This window comes from Anser anser (assembly GCF_964211835.1).
Source record: "Anser anser genome assembly, chromosome: Z".
In the NCBI taxonomy this organism is placed as follows: domain Eukaryota; kingdom Metazoa; phylum Chordata; class Aves; order Anseriformes; family Anatidae; genus Anser; species Anser anser.
In genome coordinates this window covers 23,699,304-23,720,428 of record NC_139723.1, presented here as the reverse complement: position 1 = coordinate 23,720,428, position 21,125 = coordinate 23,699,304, and the positions used below count along the sequence as shown (strand labels likewise).

Here is a 21,125-nt window from a genome sequence, read left to right as displayed (position 1 = left end):
AACAACAACACATGAATTATTACGTCTAATCAGAAGAGTTGGACATATACTGTGAACAGACAAGTAAATGATTTCAAAGTTTAGATGGGTAGCTAATGAAGAAATCAATGCCATCATCAACACTGAAATCACTGATTTCTTAACAAACACAAGAAAGAGAAGGGCTAGGATACTATTTCCTCAGTGATCAGAATGAAGCCCTGACTTTCCCAGTTGCTAGACCTTCCAGTTGCTTCACCTCCTATTTCTTCTCTGACACCTCCTGTAATGACACAATGTCAATGCAAAATTTGTGCAGAGAATAAAAAAAAGGATTAAAAAGAGGGTAGTACTATTGAAACAGGAACTACGAGTAACAGAGATATTGTACTGATCAGACTGAATTTGAGATAGCTGTGGGGAATAAATTTGAGATAGCTGTGGGGAACAAAGAACTTTGAAGAACTCTGAAACATGATTCTCATGTTCCTCATTCGCAGTTTTTGATCTTATGTTCCAAACAGGTCATTGAAGCATTGGTTTTGATAGAGCTTACTGAAGGATATCGGCAGTATTTTAACTGCAACACTGCAACAAGAACACTGCAATATTTCTTCTGCAGCCAGAAGTCTATTTAATGGTATACTTGCCACACCATCACGTATCAGTACATCTATTGATATGATAATGATATAATTCTGCTTCTTCAGGACAAAGCAAAGCAAGCTATTTCCAGAATGATGGACAGTAAGTAACGGGAATTTATAGCATTGATGTGTTTTATGGAAAAGGATGCTATATCTACTTGGTTGGCCATAGTGAAGGACACTCTACAGTGCAAACTAGCACAGATGAAGGCACTGTGCTGCTCTAATAATAGACGACAAAATTGTCATACTCATGGGAAGAGTCCTTAGCATATGATTCATTCTTCTCCTCATCAACTACATTTCATGCTTATCTGCAGCTGCCACAGTTGAGCTTGGACTGAACTGTGAAATATTCAAAAAGAGAAAAAAATCGCAACTTCAACAGAGCTAACAGTGGATAACACAACTGAGCACATCTAACTTTTCACCTTACCTATTTAATCTCTCTGTCTCCACTTCAAACTCTCGGATTTTACTTTCAGAGATAGCAGATCCATGTGAATAAAGAGTCTGGAATATTTCCTGGATATTTGAGCAGTCTTGGAGGGAATGTGCCAAATGTTCAGCCACAGTACTAGACACCTGCACAGGGTAGTTAATAGATTATTGTGAATAGCAAGCAACCAGATTCCTCTCAGAGGCAGTCTGAATTGAGAGCTTGGCTTCTTTGCTCACCTCAAGATATTCATTATTCATTTTTTACTATGAATTTTACATTCAGTAGAATATTTACAAATTTCTACTCTAAGAAGCTATTTTTATTTGAAAGTCTACCAATCAAAGGGTGAAGGCCATTATTTAATGATAGATTTAAAAAGCCTGAACAGCAAGCTATTTACTTTCTTGAAAGCTTAGCAAAATGTCTGAGCCAAGCTCTTCAGTGAAACAAATATTAACACACAGTAGCAACAGCATTGTGGATTTACATTGGCATTACAAAGCAGAATCTAGTTCTCTGTTGGTTTGGAAGTTGTGGAATGCAACTAGTCTTTTCTTGAGGAGTTACATTTTGGACTAACTGACTCCAAAATTATCCTCTTAACGTTACTTGGGGAATGATTTCTAGCCAACAGTCATGAGAAAATGAGATATTGACATCAGGTGAAATCCTCTCCATTGAAATATCTTTCTCAATATAACTTTTACACTTTCTTCAGTTAGCTCATATTTTAATTTAGTAAGAAAACAGTGCTAATAGAACACAATTCATCTTTAGAAGATTTCATGCATGCACATAATTATTGGTCCTTACCCCTATGCTGCTGATTTCTGATCCTAAGACAGGTCTGTCAGATGATGAAGACTCTGATCTTGTCTTTGACAACTTCACTCTTTCAGCAATCTAGAAGTCAGAATGCTGTACAACTTACACAGGACCCATGAACATTATACAAAATGCATTTGTTCACTAGCCATATTTACAAACCTGAAGTAAACTACTGTAGAATTGACACCTGTGTTGTAACAGAGAATTACAACCATTGGCACTTTATTTCTTCCTGCTGCTGAAGTTCATGGGCCTGCTTAGGACCCCAGAAATTTCTCAAGGGATTCTACATATTTCCCAGTTAATTATACCCCTGCACAGCAGCTAAAGGAAGCCTGCTTCTCACAGATGATGTGAAGCACAACTGAAACACACAATAGCTCACCTTGGCTATGGGAATGTCATTGCTACTGCTGCTTGTGCTCAGTTCGCCCGTGCTGGGGTTAATGGGTCGATTTGCAGAAGTGAGACGACTTGGGCTGGATGGGCCTGTTGCCTGCACACTTTGCAAACGCGTCTGCAGTTCCCGAACCTAAGAATAAAACAAAGTTCCATTTTACCAGTCTTATGGTTTAAATAGTTCAGGCAATTTCTCATCATTCTAGCCAAACCTTGGCTTGAACACAGACGTTGTATTTTGTCCTGTGGTGGCTGCCAAGTTTTCATGTGGGAGCAGATGCACGGACATTATTTTAAAACTTCATTGTTGTCAAGTTTTTAAAAACTATCTGCCATGTGCAATATGCAAATGTAATACGGTAATTACTTTATGTTTCATCTTGTTTCATACAACCCCTTCAGTGTAGCAGTACTATAAATAATGAAATTATTCTCTCCGGTGTGAAGCTAATACTCTAGCCTTAGATTATGATGTCTAAACAAAAAACAAAGGTCATGTTGTTAATGGAAAGCTCCAGTGTTGAAGAAACTCTTGACATAAATATATCACAGGATGACTTTTGTCACATTTAAAGGTCAAAAAAATTCAAATGTTAATCATGCTTTCAGAACTATATCTAAGTAAAGCTATCATACAGTGAGCAATGTACAGAGAAGAAAATACGAGCAAAGTGCCCAACCAACAGTTTGCAGAAGCTCTCTGCAAAACACTGTTCAGCCCTCATAACACATCAGATACTTGAACAACTGACATCAAAAGAGTTTCAGGACCTGCAAGAGGAGGACCTGCAGGAGCCAAGCTGTACTGCTGAGCAAAAGATTATAGTGTTTACCTTGGAATAATTCTTAACAAAGAATAAACAGTCTGCTTAACACAACAATTATGCCACAAGGTAATGTGACAGAGCTCATTCTTCCCACAGAATAAGCATCCCGGTTGGAAACAAAGAGTGTGAGACAAGAGAAGGGGGTGGAAACATAAAAAGGAAATTTCCCTGAATGTAGCCTGTTTACTTTAACATGCAGGTTTCTACATGCATTGTGTTAAAACAGTCCACCTGCAAAACAGAACTTGTGAAAATTTACCAAAAGGCCAGTGAATGAGTTCAGTCTATTTGATAACCCATGAAGCATGAAATGCAGCTCTGATACCTATTCTATAAAAACGGTGGGATATCCAACTGTATATAATACGTTCACACAAAGAACAGATTAAGCAAGCTGACAAAGCAAACCTTTGTCAGAAAACATCAAAGTTGCATTAAAGCTTTGGGTCTTCTTCAGCTATAGGTTCACTAAGTGCACTGTCAGTGCTTCAGCAGTCTCTGAAGTAGTGGCAGTCAGCACCCTCTCTGCGCATGTACAGATCCCTTCAAGCTACTACAGAGAGGAAAGAATTCAAGCTGGAACTCTCTCCAGTCACCAAACTAGTAGTATCTTACATCTCCTACAATCCCCCATAGTCTGCTTCTACTTTCCTGAAGAGTCCCATTCCCTCTGCCTCAGAATTTATGCAAACTGAAGGTCAGATAGTCTGAGGACTTCCTACAAAAATGACAGAATTTTTAGGTAGGTGCAAATCATGAGGAGGAAAAACAAACAAACAAACAGAAAAAACAATCACAGATTCTTTACATAGCAGAGTAGAACAATTGCATGTTCCTAATAAACGGCTGTAGGGGGCAACAATAAGAGCACATAAAAGCTAACTGCACTCATAACTTCACTGTTCAGCCATGGAGGAGTGCTACACCTTAAACAAGGTGAAGCCAAATAGCTCCTGTGATCTCTCTGGTAAAAAATTAAAAAAAAAAAAAAAGAAAAAAGTGAAGTATACAATACCTCCAAAGGAAATCCCCAGTGAAGGAAATTTACTGAAAAATTGATGTGGGCATTTGCAATTAGACTTAAGATATAAAACTCTGGGACATCATAAAGTTAACAGCGAAGTGTATAAAGTGCACATTCAGAGCATCTATCTTCTACATATTCTCAGCTAGGGCCTCCATTGTTCATACAGACATATATAATTTTAACATCGGTATGGCTGTACTAATGCAAACCTTAAGGACAGAAGTGCTGTACTGATTCAAACTGATCATTTTAAGCCTGCTGATATGCATAAAACTGAAATAAACCATGTATGTATGTTTATACTTGCAGATGTGGCATGCCAGTGCAGACAGGATTTGTACTGTGGCATTAATGCTCACTGGGAAAAAAAAAAGCAACCCCAAAATTTCATTAAATCAAAATCACATTTATTATTATTTCTTTAAAGCCACGCTATTCCAAACTAAATTCCCAAGTGCTTAAGTTAAAGTATTGCTTATAAGCATACAAACTGGAAAATCAGTAGGAATGCATTCTTCTTAAAATCAAATCCCTGTCTTGATGTCCAACTTAAAAATTGCTAAAATATTTACCTATGCCTAGAAGCTAGCCCTGGAAGATTTCAGTCCAAACATGAGTAACATTCTAAATGTAACAGCAACCAGGAAGCACAGTATTGAAGTTGATTAAAATACTACATAATCAGTTACACCAAAATTTAAAGCTACCTGACGTAAGGACAAAATTACATAAAACTAATGTAAATAGGTATCTTATAGTTTATGTTTAATTATTTATTATATTAGTGAGAAGCAATTATTGGCCACAATTACAAAGGCAGTTATTCTTTATGAATATCTAAAACAATATTCATAGAAGAAAGAAAAATGAACACAACTGAGACTGTAGTCAGGCTAAGCTTTGCTCAAGAGAACATTTATAAAAGAAAACACAGAGCACAGCACAGTTATGAATTTGTGCAAGTCTTTGCTTTAATACCATATCATATAAGCAACCACAACTTAAAAAAGCATGATTAAGCTGTCTGCTTTCTTGATATATTTACTGATCCAGGCTTTCATCTGAGAAATTACATACTGAATTAACTGCTATAAATAACTGCACTAACTTTAGCAACACTGAGTACTGGATGGTAATTCTCTAAAGGATAACAGAACAATTTTGTCTTACCTGCAAAATCACTGATTTCACAGTTCATACATTCAATGAGTCAGAATCTCATAAAGGATTGCCCTCCCCTCCTGCCCCTCCCCCAGTCTGCCCAGAGACAGCTTGGATAACTATTTCTGGTCACCAAAACCTTCTCTGTAAATAGAGCAGTATGTAGAATCTCCTCAGAAGGTACTTTTCCAAGCTAGTAGTAATAATTTTAATGGAACACCAAAGAACAGGAATCAAGAAAAAAAAGAGTTTAAAAGGGGTATCTTCATTGGATTGGTGAATGCATGAGTTATGAAAGGACAGGTTTAACAGCCTTGACTAAAAATTGTCTGACCACCTCATCTACCATCTTGAGTCTTGTCACCATCATGATATAAATTATTCTGAAGGATTACTTTGTTTAGTAGATAGAAAGTAATTGCAGTACTGCACATGGGACACAATAAACACTTGGAAACAGGTGAGAGAAGAAGGGCAGATCTTACAGGAAATGAATGACAAAGTTGGAAAAATCCAATGGGTTAAGACAGATTAGGCAAAAAAAAAAAGTTCTGCTAAAAGACAGGAAAAAGTGGATTTGTGAGTTGGGGAGGAATAATGTGGAAGGATTTAAACACAGATTTCTTATGTCATTGCATCATATTTAGTTTAAAGATGGGAACATCCAGAAGGATTATCAAAATTGCTATAAAGTCCTAAAATTCTAAATTGAGGTGGAAAGTGGCAGACAAGTAGATCTAATCATATGATCAGAAAAAACAGGCTGAGGAGAGACAGAGGTTAAAAAAAGGAGAAATCCAAGGAAGCACCTGCGAAAACCACAACTGAAAAAAAAAAAAAGAGGGGAGGGGGAGAGATCTCAACAGCTTGAGAAAGCCAAAAGAATTATAGAAGTAAAGAAGTGGTAGAACCTTGGAAACATCAGCAGAAGGAGCATTAAGTGAGACACAGGGCAACAGAGTCATTAGACTTCAAAGCAATAGATAGCCTAGTTACCAATGTTAAGTCAAGTGCAAACAGATGTTCTCAGGTAATTAGTATAAACTTACATGACTTTACATTTTATTTATTAATTTGGTATTTAGCAATTGCTCAGTTGCATTTCTATTTCTGTTTTCTTAGAAAGCTGAGAACTGGAGAAGGAAATACGGAGAAAAAGCGTAATTTGTGTACCTTAAGGACTAAATAAAAAGACAGCAAAGACAGAAGAAAAAAGGGGGGTGACATGCTACAGTGATGTTGGACTTACAAAAGACTTCAGAATTGATTAAGAAGCATCAGGGACTTGTTTGCAGAAATGAAAAATAGGTTATAGAAACTACTTTAGTGGAACCTGCTCATTGTCTATAACCATAAGTCTAAGAAACATATTTTACTCTTTGTGTTTTACACATGCATACTCACAACTACATGACTTTTTGCCATACCCTAAGTAAAAAACAGAAATTATCCATTTTTACTCATTTCTGCATTCAAAGGACACCTGCTGCTTTTGTTCCTAAACCAAATAAGAGGCATGCCTGAGATTCTTTTCTTTCTACTCTACTTGGGACCTGATTCAGTATCTTTGAACCCTTTATGTAACATAATTGTTTGTTTTCTAGCATTTTAATACCACATCATTTTTTTCCTGTTATAAACAGGAGGAACATAAAGTACAACAAACCACAGGAAGTGAGTATCTCTCCCGCTTTCCATTTTATTTAATGCATACTGCAAATCTATGGAGGAGAAGGTGGAAAATGCAATACTCATGTGATGACTCAAGCTGCTCTGAGTGGTGAGGGCCTTCCCCACCTTGGGCACCCCAGAAACATTCACTCATGCCTAGGGCAATTGTTTTCAGTCAGATATAGCTTCTCATAAATGTTTGAACAACCATCACCAACAGGCCTAACAAGGCCTGATTTCCTACAAATTGTCTGTTTTGGTTGACTGAATATAGTAGTCTTGAATTGCTGTAAGCCTGCATCGTACAAATGTATTTCCTTGTATTTAGGGGAGCCTTCTCAATGAATTCTCTGGAGCTGAATCAGTTCAGATGAAGCATCTACAGAATCTCTCTCCTCTACAAAGAGATGTAATTTCAAAAATACATAAGGATTTAACTCACTGGAACCTCTACTCCTCTGGCAGCACTGAAAATCAATCCACAATTTGAAAAATTATTTTGAGGAGCAGAGGAAGGGAACAACACACAGACACATAATCGTCTATGGGAGAGTAAGTACGCTGTCAAGGTTCATACACACAGGATTTTTAAGTATCAGGAGAATTTACAGTGCTCCATACATGTTACCGGGTGCTCTACAGGAGTCCCTCACACTGTGCTCCATGCTGATCCATGGGAAGGATCTGGGTGCTGCACCTCTTTGAGGGATGCGAAGCATGGAAATACAAGGATGTGACACTGGGTGCAAAGGCTGGATCCTGAAAGTTCCAGGCACAAACTGGAGAGTTCTGACCCGGGCTAGCATACAGTGGGAACAAGCACAAGTGAGAGCAGTACACCTATCTCTTTTCCTCATTTAATTTTAGATTATTCATTGAGCTTTTCCATACAAGCTTGGAAAAAGAAGAACAGCTTGCGTTCTACTTTAATAGCTGAGATCTTGCTGTGTAAACAAATACCATGCAACTGAAGGAGGTGGAGAACTGGAAATACGTTTCTGATGCTACTGCAGGTTTCTGGCGAGACTCAAGGCGACCCAACAGCTCAAGGATCACTTTAAGCTGTGCAAGCTTATAATAACCTCTAAAAGCCCACAACATATTGGCGTTCTTTAGCAATCTGGAGCAATGCCTTCTGATCCCAATGTAAGCGATGCCAAAAGAAGGAGAGTCGAGCTGCTCATGCCAGCTTTGTGTCATCTAAGAACAGTGTGGGCTCAAGAATGCCTGCATGGCCAAGAATCTCACTCTTTCTGTGGTCTGGGTAGGTTTCAACTGCTTGCAAGAATGAAGTATCTTGGGAGAGCCCTCATATTAAAACAGTTTCTTGGAGCTGGAGCAGTCTGGGCAGCTGGAGAGATTACGCACTAAAACTGCGATTTTCTATACTACTGTGGGTTATATTTTCATTAAGGTCTTAAGTCAAAGATAGCTAAAATATTAAGTCTGTTTTTTTTTTCTGGTTAGTTTGGTGAATTTGGAGCAGATAAAAACAAACAAACATACATGATAACTGAAAGCATTTGATTAACTGCACTCTAAATTGTAATGGTGACATATGGTTTATGCAGAGAATAGACTTAACAGACATCCAGAGCTGAAACTGCCTCCTCATTTTAGACTTAGTTCTTCACAGCCTCAGGGAAGCTTGAACATTGCCCATGCTTATCACTTCTTATGCCAACACACTGCAGGGTACCGAACCATGGCACTACTAATTTGTCAACTTTATTTACTTATTTCTCATTAAAAAGAAAACTGAACTTCTATTCTGCAGTCATGACACAGGTTATATGCTATACACACTATATATATTGCTCATCTGACTTGGCTGGTGGATACAAGGGATTTTGCCTGCGAACACAAATACTACTTCTACTACTGCTTAAGCCTGTTACTATATGCCACTATATGCTACTATATGTAGCAGTTGTAAATAGCACTACTCTGATTCTAATTTTATTCTAATATTAATCCCAGGAGCTGGTACAGAAGTTCCCCAGCATCTTATTTGTATTACTGGATTCAGAACTTTGATAAATTTTGTGCCAGCAAGCAGCTTCCAGGGCACAGACCAGCCCAGATCTAAATAAATTTTATTTTTAATATGGCAATATCACGCAGAGGTAAAATAAAACTCTGTATTATGAAATTAGCTACACTGCAGGCACCCTACAGAAATAAGCAATTACCTCATTTACTAATGACCTGTGAGAAACAAACTCTTTATGTATGTTGTTCCATAGCTACTGCTCTAGAAAGCAGCACAATCTGTTAACTGAGCACATTAAATACGTAATTAAATTAAATCTCCAACAAGCCTGAGAACAATGTATTGAAAGCACTCTGCCTGATTACAGACATTGGTCTAAAGTAACAGACCTATTGATCTGGCCAACTTCAGCTTATTCGCTTCATCCGATTTAATTTGAGAAGAACAATAACTAAATTTTAGTTGGATCTCCTTTTCTACTCTCCAAGGAAATAATCTGAAGTGACTCTGAGTTCAGGTAACATACAGAAAATATTCAATAGGTCAAAGAAAACATTTATTTTGTTGCAACTACGGACACAGAGTTATATTACAAATGCAAATATGGTTTCCAGTACAACAGTCGCATAGTGTTGCTGCCAGTCTTATGTCATAGACTTCTCCAGTGGGGGCAATAAACCAGTTGCTCTGCAAGTTCAGGGTGATATTAAAAAGCATATTTCAATAAAGTCCTCTGTAGGTGCAAACTAAGTGAAAACAACTGAAAAAAACCTTGCCAGCTGGGCCTGAATACAGTTTGTTTGATTTTATTATGCACGTGCCAATCCAACATTAATTCTTTACCTACCGAAAGCTTACTGCAAGGTATCTATCCAACCTATCCAAGAAGAATTTCCTTAATTAAAAAAGAACCAACTTTTATACCAACTTGTTCTATACTCTACACAGCTCACAATTTTTAAGGAGCAACTTAAGACTTACTATCTCCATGGTCAGTGGTCCAAACACAATTCAGATCAGTACTGTCACCCTGCTGGTACCATCTGACAACTGTGCTAGCCAATTACATGAAGCAAGTTGATGTCTCAATTCTGTGTCCACCAGAGATGCTTCCATAGCAGACACACATTAGTAACGCATGCAGCATCCATGCTAACAGCTCAAAAAGACAGGCCAACAACTACCAGATCAACACTATTAACACACCACCTTTTCATTCCGAGTCACTGCCTTTACAACAGAAATTGTGCACGAATTTCATAATATAGCCAGCAGTTGTGTAGTTCCACACATGCTTGGGTCACTGGGAATTCTAGCAGAGTCTGACCAATTCAAGTACTATCCACATACACAGAACTAGACAGCATTTTCTTCCTCATCTAATCCAGTCCTCTGCTATTGATGGCAAACAGACAAAATACTACAGTTTTGTGCAGAGATACTAAACCTAACACTAGAATTAAAGCAGCTGTATTAACCAGGTGAATTAAAAGCATTTTTTCCTGTTTTGTTTTTCTTTTGATACCTTCCTAATGTCCTGGCTTTGACAGGTATCTATACAGTGATATGTTTCATCATACAAACATATATTTAATATTTTCAAACTCCATTTTCAAATTACTTACTCTCTCCTTACCCTTTCTTCAGAACCACAATCCTCTTGTCTGTTAGACACTTCATAGTCTAATTTCTACCTAGTAGCCTAACATAGTTGTGGATAGTTTATATTCATTTTTTCTTGCTCCATTTCTGTCCCTAAACTTGAACAGGCATTAGCTCCCATTGTTACTTGCTTTCTCCAGCACTTGAAAAGAGAAATCAAATTCAGATTTTGCTTAGCCAGGTTAAACAACACAATCTTTTAGTCACTTCTACAAATAAGCTGACCATTTTTAAGACCATCTTCTACATCTGTTTATCAATTTAAACTGAGCGTAAGAGATAAGAACTACATAAAATATTACAATCGGATCTCACCACTCTTCACACAAAGTGCAGCAGTCTTTCCATTCTCTACCGGAAATATCTAATCTGGTACATCATAGGTTTGCATTTTCCTTCATCTATCAATGGCTTATTCACATGCTGATCCTTGAGGGTACAAACATCAATTCTGTACCCCCTCCCCACCCCCCTTTTAAATTTATTTTAACTGAGGAGCTCCTGGTTGTCATTATAAATTCATTATCAATCTTTTAAACCCATGAACATCTACTCCATACTTCTCAAAATGTAATCCTTTTTCTATTAATTCTATCCTCAGAGGCATCTATTCTTTTCTTGTATGATATCCCAATACTGATCTACATCACCTCTAGTGCCAGTATCTGCATTTCTCTAAGTAAATTTCACAAGCACACACTTCTGTTCTTTTCTCCCCACTCCCTGCAAAACTCCTACAATGTGCATAAATACTACTTCCATAGCTCAAGGTGGTACTGCCTCTATTTGAAAAGAAGTGTCTGTCTAAAATCAGTCCAAAAATGTCAGGACTGAAAACTACTTACACTTATGGTATATAATAGAAATGCATTTTACAAAAAAGCTGGAAATGGTCTTGCTTTATGTAACTTAGTATTAAGAGAGGCTAGAGAGTTTTGCAAAGGTAATTTGTGTCTTGGTATCTGAAAATTTGAAGTCTCACACAATGCAGCTTCATGCTAAAATGATACAGTCACTACAGAACAATGTTGTTTCAGAAACACGGTATTTGCATAACGGGTTGCTTTGCTGCCACTAGGTAAAGGGCAACACTTCCTGTAATTTTGACAAGGTACAGTGGTCTAAATTGTTACCAAGCATGAATTTTAAACAGCCATATTTTAATAACAAAATTATTTGATATCTCACTAAAACTCTGCAGATGTAACAGGGACAAAGTTAACTTATTATAAAAGTAACATGTTATGGTCATGTTATCTTGATCTTTCTTTTCTGTAAACAAACTTCCAGTTTTCTTACTTAAGACTTCACACAAAGCACAAAGCTGTTATCTGAAACAGCAGCACCATAAAACTTAGACAGGGAAACAGAACATGGCTGGGGCTACACATTGTTCTGTTCAGAGAATTATTACTCAGTGACAGGAGTCCTGTTCTTTTTCTTTCTCCTAATCACAAATTGAATTCCCATCAAAAAAAAAGCAATATTTGTTGTTTACAGGAAAAAACATGCCTCACAGGAAAATTCACTAAATGAACATCTGCTTTCTCTATCGACGAGTTACATATGCTCCCCTGGAGATGAATATCAGAATTCCTGCTAGCACATGCTTTCTGACTTCAGGTTGTTGTACACCTTGGCTATTCATCACATACTCTTTTTCAATAATGTTCAGGTTTGTCTTAGCTCTGTCATTTATATATCTCAGCTTTAAAAACAGAAAACACTTAAATCAGTACTGGAAGCACGACGGAAGGGACACTTGCTCTAATGACAACATTGCACAGACTAGTTTTCCCCTGTAAGAAGAAGTGATCATCTATGCAGTGTTCAGATAGTCATAAGGTCTTACCCTTCTACGCAATCTGTCTCTCTCTTCACGAATAGCGTTCATGGTGGCCTTGGTCCTGTTCAGCTCCTCCTCTTTGCTGCACAGCATGGCAGTGAGGCTCTCATTCTCTTCCCGCAAGCCAGCAAGCTCCTTTTCCCATCGAGATCGCTCTTCAGACAGATTTGGATAAAGGTCACGTCCCAGTACACCCTCGATCTCTTCTACTGTCTGCAAAAAATACAGTCATCATAAAAGAGAAAGAAGCAAATATGATTGAACAAGACTAATGATACACAGCACAGAAGTGTGTAACAAACAACTATATAATTATGTGCACATACCCAGTCCCACAACACCATTAGTTTGCTTCTCTTGTTTGGTATTAGGAACAATCATTTTATTAAAATATTTTGTATTGACCAACACCAAAGCCAAGGGATGTTTTAGGTGCAAATAGGCTCTATTACTTTTGTAATACCCACAAATGACAGCAGTCCCTGTTAATTTCATCTCAAAACATTTTAAAACAAATTAATGACTACTTGCTATAGGTAAGCACTGCACTTGTTGCTTCCCTGCCTGGTTAACAGGCAGAAAGCAGCAGCCTGTCCATACCCTGTGGTTGCATGTGAAGGGCACAGGGCCTTTCTTAACACCAGACCAACTCCACACAAAGGGCAAGGAACAGAGTACAGAGCAGAGGACTCTTTTTTTCCCATGTCCCTGAGCATATTCTCTCCTGGAGGGGACAGAGAAATAAAACAGACATTGGCTAGGCTTACACAGTACCCAAAGACTTTACAGCCCTCCTGCTGTCTAAAATAGGCTGGGTTACTGTGGGACTTAATGCCTTTTAGGATGTTCCATGCCATTCCCTCATTCACAGCTATGGCTTGTAGGCAACATTCAACACAGAAGAGATGGAGCAAGTTCCACTGGCTGGAACTGACCTACATGCACACACCACTAGCAAGTCAACACTGCCATGCATAAACTTTTAGTCTTCAGACTGATCATTCAGTGTCTTAAAATTGCTTAACACTCAGGTAACTACTTCTAAGCAGTTCTTACACTATTATGCAGTTAACATATGTTATACTTGCATTAAATTTATTAACTTATCCAGGACCTTTGCAAAAATCAAAAAACCTCCAGATGTTCCTTATGAGCTTTTGAATCTCTTTTAAATCAATCTGTGTTACATGGTAACAAGGGACTTCGAAAATAAATGAACATATGACATTAGAAGCAACCTAGAAATTTCATTTCATTGGACATTCCAATAATATGTCATAACTAAAACCTGTACTTTTAAGTGTAATATGTAAGATAAATAAGTCGTATACCAAGGTAAAAATAGCCCATTGTTTTATACAAAAAGAATTTGATTTTTATATATAACAAAAATGACTAAAAGTTTATGTCCTTAACTAGGGAGGGAATAAAAGGTCCAACTAGAGTACAGCTGAAAAGGACAAGCCAAGTTGAAAACAGCACTGTTTTTTTCTGCAAGAAATACTCCCAGCATTTTCAGCAGTGTGAAACTAAGGTGACATATTAGTCACATATCATTATTTGTCCATAATAATGAAAAGATGGTCATTTATTGTTTTCAATCCATTAATGTTAAATACTTTTTGGGTATAGTGAAATTCCTTAGCGGTAGTGAAAAAACACTCATAGAAGAGGAAAAAAACAAACTACTTCCATCAACCAATTCAAGATTAGACCATAAGCCTCTGTGGAAAAAGTAGGGACAAAATTTTTGCAGTCAGGTTCAGTTTATTTTTTTAAATCATATTTAATCTCTCCCCCGTAAAACTGCTGTACATTTAGAGTCATAAATATAAAATCCAGTTGACAGAGTATCTAAATCATAATTCTATTTACATATTTAGTAGTAAGCTTCAATTTATTTTCTACAGAACAATGTGTTGCGTTATCTCTGTAAGACAAAAGATGCCACAATCCTTCCTTATATTAATTCCACTTGCACCTACAGGTCTCAAACAAGGTAAAACTGTTTCAGCACATGATGAGGAGTTCAAGTTCTAAATAAGCACTGGGTAATTAATCTTACAACATGAAGAAAAGCTTTGTAATGGCAGGAGCATTCTCTTTTTATGATGCCATCTTTATTTTCAAGAGTGCCTCTTTGTTGCTGTCTTCTCCACTCCCTTTCACCCCCAAACCTTCTCTCCTCTTTCATGCACTTCCCCTGTTGTTCCCTCAACCCACTAATGCCAAGTTCAGCTGCTGTCTCCTTCTTCCTTATTCCCCATGCTCTTAGAGAACCCCTTCGTTTTCTGAGCCTCTGCTCCTCCTCAGAGCACCATTGTGGGTGATAAGCACAGAACAACACTGAAAGATGAAGCAGCAATGGCTCATGACCATGGAGGTATCATCAGACAGAGAGGCTGCTGCTGCTGTTTCCCCACACCCTCCACTGCTGCCTGCACAACTACAAACTTCAGGCAGTGATAGCATCAGCATGGGCACAACTGTCATACTAAGGGCTGCCCAACAGTCCTTAACAAAGCAGAGGGACCTTTCTGCTTGCTTCTGTGCTGCCTCGCTTTGCTCTGACCAGTATCCTTTTGATGACTGAAATACCGCCACTGTTCTCTGGTTTGATGACCAGCACACTACCTCCTCCACATAAATAAAACATACCTATTGTACATGGATATAACTCCCTAAACTACTACGTGTTTTTTTTTTCTTTTTTTCCAAAGCAATATTTCAGAGCAGTTTTAACAGGCATGCTGCTGCACAGCAGATAAATTCACGTCTAACTTTACAGATTGAATTACAGACTGGTTTCACAGACCGCATTACGCGTGATGTTTTGAGCACAGGGCAGGAAGTCATATCATGGTAATTCCAGTGTTGTCTCTGACACTGTCATCAGTACTGTCTGTATCAGTATTCTTACAAGAGGTGTTGTGTTATGCACATGACGTTAGATGAATCAGCCAGCAAGTATCAGGTTTAAAAGATGCAGAAAAGCAGCATTTTTTCACAAGGCCTAACTCAATGGTAAAACTTATTTCTACCAGAATTTATGGAGGACAATAATTTAGATCGGTCCAAAAACCATCAGAAACAACCATAGAGGAAAATTACACTCAAGACTATTAAACTTAAAGACAACATCTCTGGCTCAAGATGTTCCTAACTGCACTTGGTGGAAGCATCGATGAAGGAAGGAGGATAAGGACATACTATGAATGTCCTGTTTGATGCAGTTTTTCCATTAACATCTCCTGCCAGACAGATGGATTTTTGGTTCAATCCAGATAGCTGTTTTCATGTTTTAAGTAGATAATGTTTAGAAATATCTACAATGTTTTGAATCACTGGTTTGTTAGTAGTTGGTATCTGCTTCTGGGTCTGATAGTAATTTACTCTTCAAAACATCTGAAGCATTAACCAGCATATTCTGTGGAAATTTTCTAAAACAAATGGTAGATGTGTAACTGTCCAGTTTATCAGATGATCTGCTCATTTCAAGGTCTTCTTGTTCTTTGTGGGGCAGAAACATGTGGATTAGCAAGGGTCACATGACTTGCATAAATAAACAAGAAAATTTACCAGGAACAGCATTAAAAAAAAAACAACCAAACAACAATGAAATCTAACCATTAAAGCAAAAGGATCCAAAACATTTAAAGGCAACAGCCCACCAGTGAAGAGAAGAGCCAACAGTCAAAGCACATGACAGAATGTTCTAGTTTTGCATTCATGATTCCATCTGTTTTAAAAGTCCCTCAGTTCTCTATCTGAGAAAGCAGGAAAGGAGAAACAACCTGCAGCCATGGATGGAGCTGCAGACAGGGGCTCTACATGTTGGTGTTGCTACATTAAGAACAGTAGTGACACGCTTCCCTAGCTCACAATCTGAGCATGACAGAGAGTTTTATCTTCTTGAAAGGTTAACATCCTTTGCATGCTATCACTTGTCTAACACAAACAATTGCAGGCTCTGCAGCACAGGCAGTGGGGAAAAGCATTCCCCTTCCACGGCCCAAAAATGGCTATGAGATTATGTGAAAAGAGAAAGACTGTATTTTGTACCAGGAAGAAGCTGTGAACAGTTACTCAGAACAATAACAGTTTCATTGCAGTTAATTTGAATCAACAGTGAATAATGTGCCTAAAACAAAAAGCTTGAGAGGAACACTTATAGCAGCTATTTTGGCTTTTTAACTGAATCCTCTTCCTGAGACAGTTCTCATCTCCTCTTACTTCGGATACCTCTGGGTATCATGGACCAATCTCTACCTGTTCTCCAAGATCCACAATCTCTCTCTTTCTGAGTACTGACTTCTGAGAACACTTAATCCTAAAACTCCAGAAAATGCTGTGTAACATTCAAAGTATTGATCCTAATCTTCTGAGATACTCAAATAAGCTGCTTTAAGACCATTCCCAAGAGATCCAGGAGTCAGTCTGTCTCTCTCATACATACCCATTCTCCAAACTGCTACTCAGCATTGATTTCTTTATGGGCAATTATATTCCTCAGGCACCACCAGGAGCAGAGGAGACTTTTCCCAGTAGCACACCAAAGGCCCTCAGCAGTTCAGAGTGGTCACAGATCTCCCCACTTCAAGAGCAAAGTGTCAATACAATTGTTCTTATATAACTGAGTCGCTGATCTTTTCCACCTGACACAATAAACTTGTTCACCTCTTCCTCCATATGTAGCAAGTACTCTAATACGTGTCCTACCAGGCATTCCTTTTTATTATTCTGTTATATGCATAATGAAAACAAGACATGCAAGTATCAGTTGAACTATCTGTTCCCCATTAAAATTAATATACCACAACATGTTTTGTTTTAAATATTAGTTTTATATTTTAAGGCAGCGAAGTCACAGAATCGTCTAGGTTGGAAGAGACCTCCAAGATCATCTAGTCCAACCTCAGCCCTAACACTAACAAGTCCTACACTAAACCATATCACTAAGCTCTACATCTAAACGTCTTTTAAAGACCTCCAGGGATGGTGACTCAACCACCTCCCTGGGCAGTCCATTCCAATGCCTAACAACCCTTTCAGTAAAGACGTTCTTCCTAACATCCAACCTAAACCTCCCCTGGCGCAACTTTAGCCCATTCCCCCTCGTCCTGTCACCAGGCACGTGGGAGAATAGACCAACCCCCACCTCGCTACAGCCTCCTTTAAGGTACCTGTAGAGAGCGATAAGGTCGCCCCTGAGCCTCCTCTTCTCCAGGCTGAACAAGCCCAGCTCCCTCAGCCGCTCCTCATAAGACTTGTTCTCCAGACCCCTCACCAGCTTCGTTGCCCTTCTCTGGACTCTCTCAAGCACGTCCATGTCCTTCTTGTAGTGAGGGGCCCAAAACTGAACACAGTACTCGAGGTGCGGCCTCACCAGAGCCGAGTACAGGGGGACAATCACCTCCTTAAGACCTGCTGGCCACACTGCTTCTTATGCAAGCCAGGATACTGTTGGCCTTCTTGGCCACCTGAGCACACTGCTGGCTCATATTCAGCTGCCTATCAACCAGTACTCCCAGGTCCTTCTCTGCCAGGCAGCTTTCCAACCACTCATCTCCCAGCCTGTAGCGCTGCTTGGGGTTGTTACGCCCCAGATGCAGGACCCGGCACTTGGCCTTGTTGAACTTCATGCAGTTGACCTCAGCCCATCGGTCCAGCCTATCCAGATCCTCCTGCAGAGCCTTCCTACCCTCAAGCAGGTCGACGCACGCACCTAACTTGGTGTCATCTGCAAACTTACTGAGGGTGCACTCGATCCCCTCATCCAGGTCATCGATAAAGATATTAAAGAGGACCGGCCCCAGCACTGAGCCCTGGGGGACACCACTAGTGACCAGCCTCCAACTGGATTTGGCTCCATTCACCACAACTCTTTGGGCCCGGCCATCCAGCCAGTTTTTAACCCAACAAAGCGTACGCCAGTCCAAGCCACAAGCAGCCAGTTTCTTGAGGAGAATGCTGTGGGAAACGGTGTCAAAAGCCTTACTGAAGTCAAGGTAGATCACATCCACAGCCTTCCCCTCATCCACCAAGTGCGTCACTTGGTCATAGAAGGAAATCAGGTTCGTCAAGCAGGACCTACCTTTCATAAACCCATGCTGACTGGGCCTGATCGCTTGGTTGCCCTGCAAGTGCTGCGTGATGACACTCAAGATAGATGACACTCAAGATAAGTCACAACTTACGTACCGTTTATGGCATTTTACTTTCAAGTTTCAGCAAGTATTACATACTGTGCTTTCAGTTACCAGTCATTAACTATCTGTGCGACCTTGGGAAAGTGACAACTTACTTTCAGGATTAACCTTCAGAAAGTAAATTAACTGATGAGTGTCCTAATTTCTCTTATCTCTGAAATGAGTATAAGACAGATACTTTACTGTTTAGAGACCAAAAGTCTATTAGTAGCTCAGTGCCTGTGCCTCAGATAATTTAGTGTAAAACAGGTGTACTACTACCTATCCAACACATAAAATGAACTACAGTTGATTTCTGTGATGCACTTTGATTTGAGAAGTGCTACTTCTACAGAATATTACCATGTCTCATGCAATACGCACAACACATTTAGAGCCTAATGTTACTGTTACCTTAATGGCTAAATCACAATGTTCACTGGCAGTAGTGAGCTGTTCAATGTGTCTGTCCACCTCTGCCACCGATAAACTGCAGCTGCTCTTCTTCCTCCCACAGACAACATTTTCCAGACCTGTCAGCACTCTTTGCAGTTCTGAATTCAAGTCACTACAGTTATCTAGAACAAAACAAAACAAAACAAGCATGTTACGTTGCAACAATAAGTGACTCAATTAAAGAACAAACTCTTGCCCATGAAGTGCAGAACAGCTAAGGCTCCGTTTGTTAAAAGTATGTCCTGATAATCTGACATTTTTTTTCCCCACCAATTGATCAGCTTAAATACTATAACTACATCAATTGAAATCATGAATTACCTTCAATCTTACAAGTAACACTCCCCCTACTTATCCACAGTGTTCACTCACAGTTCAAAAACATTTTTTCAGAGGACAAAATGTTAAGATTTACAATTTAAAATCTAAATTAATAATTACAATTTTAAAATTTAATCTTAAATGTTATGTTACGCCACTTCTGTTCTTTTTGCTATTCATGACCTACTGTCCTGATTTGATTACCCTCTAAGGTTTTTCTCCGTGAATTCAACAAGTCTTCTGCCTGGTACATTCAATGACATTATGATGCTCACATTCTGGTGATAGATAGCAGTAGTTTCTATGGCAGACACAGTGGAATTCACTCTTAGGCTCTCTCAGACATGACTGTTGGTATTTCTGCCTTACTAGTTAAGACCTTGCAATAACGAGTAGTGCACCATGTGACAGCAGTGCATCATCAGTTCCTATACCTTATTAAAAACAGTGGCACTCTTGCTGCAGGGTGTTATTTCTACACTACTGCTCCAAGCATTCTGCCACAGTCAGAATCTCCTAATTTGAGCCTCGTGGATGGGGTACTTAATGGGGCATAAAGGAGTCTGATACTGGACTGTATCTGAACTTTAACAGACTGGAGATATCAGATTATTTTAGACTGCCTTAAAAACTCTTCATACAAGAGAAGACTAAGAGGTCAGATGAAAGGACGAGGTGAAATTAAAAAACTGTAAACTCATTACAAAAAATATACATTCATAGCATAATGCATATAAACATGAACCTACTCCTGACCAATAGAAAAGAGTGTATAATGAATTCATCACAGTATCATACAATAAATAGGAACGGACAACATGTAAGCAAAATTCCACTCCTGAAGTCCTGAAGAAGTAGTTTCAGACTAACAGCCACCTGTCTGTTTTAAGAATACCAAAAATCCCTATCGTAACACATATTTATGAGTGGCATATACCACACAGGATGTTTAATTGTAAAAATATCTATTTTATTTTCTTGAATTCCTTTGTTTCCCTTACATATTATATAACATACTTTGTCATTTCAACAAACAACGTTCACAAAAGGCCTTGTATGCTCAGTTTTGCTCCTACAGTAACATTTTTTCCCCAGAAAACAACGGCTTACAATAATGAGAGACATCCATTACCCAGGAAATCAGAACAACCTGATCACAAGCTCTGCAAGACATACTGAGGAGCATTCGTAGTTCCAGCTCTCGCTGTTTGATTGCCTGTAGCAACTGAGCAACATATCCAAATACATTAGTGTATCATGACATATTACCTTTTTTATTAAGTCGTTGATGCTCATTCTGTTAGGTCAGTAAGCAGGGCTATGCACAGTTATTAGTTATGATTCTATGATTCTAAAATATAAGGATAATATATATATATATTTGCATGCATGCACCCACAAAAAGGATTTATTTTCAAAGGAATAGTGAAACAAAACCCAGAAAGGACAAAATCTTTGCACAGAGGGATAACATGGAAAAATGCAGGAATTCCTAGTGAATGTTCTTATTTTGTGCACTGCTGTATTTCATTTTATTTCCATTATTTCCCACTGTTAGCAGAAACTTAAAAAGACAACTTGTCATTAATGTACAACTTCAGTTTCTTCCCATGAGGAACAAAACCAAAGCTCTCACCGAAATACTTCAGCAATATAAATGCTGAGTACTAAATTAGTT

The 21,125-nt window shown here is 38.6% G+C and overlaps 1 protein-coding gene across 9 annotated transcripts in view; it reads right to left on the bottom strand.

Moving 5' to 3' along the window:
• MCC (MCC regulator of WNT signaling pathway) overlaps window positions 1-21,125 on the bottom strand; it is a 205,937-nt gene that overhangs the window by 41,960 nt on the left and 142,852 nt on the right. For all 9 annotated transcript variants that reach the window (XM_083818748.1, XM_083818749.1, XM_083818751.1 and 6 more), the window contains 5 exons: window positions 19,085-19,248; window positions 12,489-12,695; window positions 2,282-2,428; window positions 1,882-1,971; window positions 1,063-1,211 (listed from right to left, as the gene is read on the bottom strand). In XM_083818748.1, coding sequence (XP_083674874.1) covers window positions 1,063-1,211; window positions 1,882-1,971; window positions 2,282-2,428; window positions 12,489-12,695; window positions 19,085-19,248 — 757 coding nt within the window. The remainder of the gene's footprint in view (window positions 1-1,062; window positions 1,212-1,881; window positions 1,972-2,281; window positions 2,429-12,488; window positions 12,696-19,084; window positions 19,249-21,125) is intronic.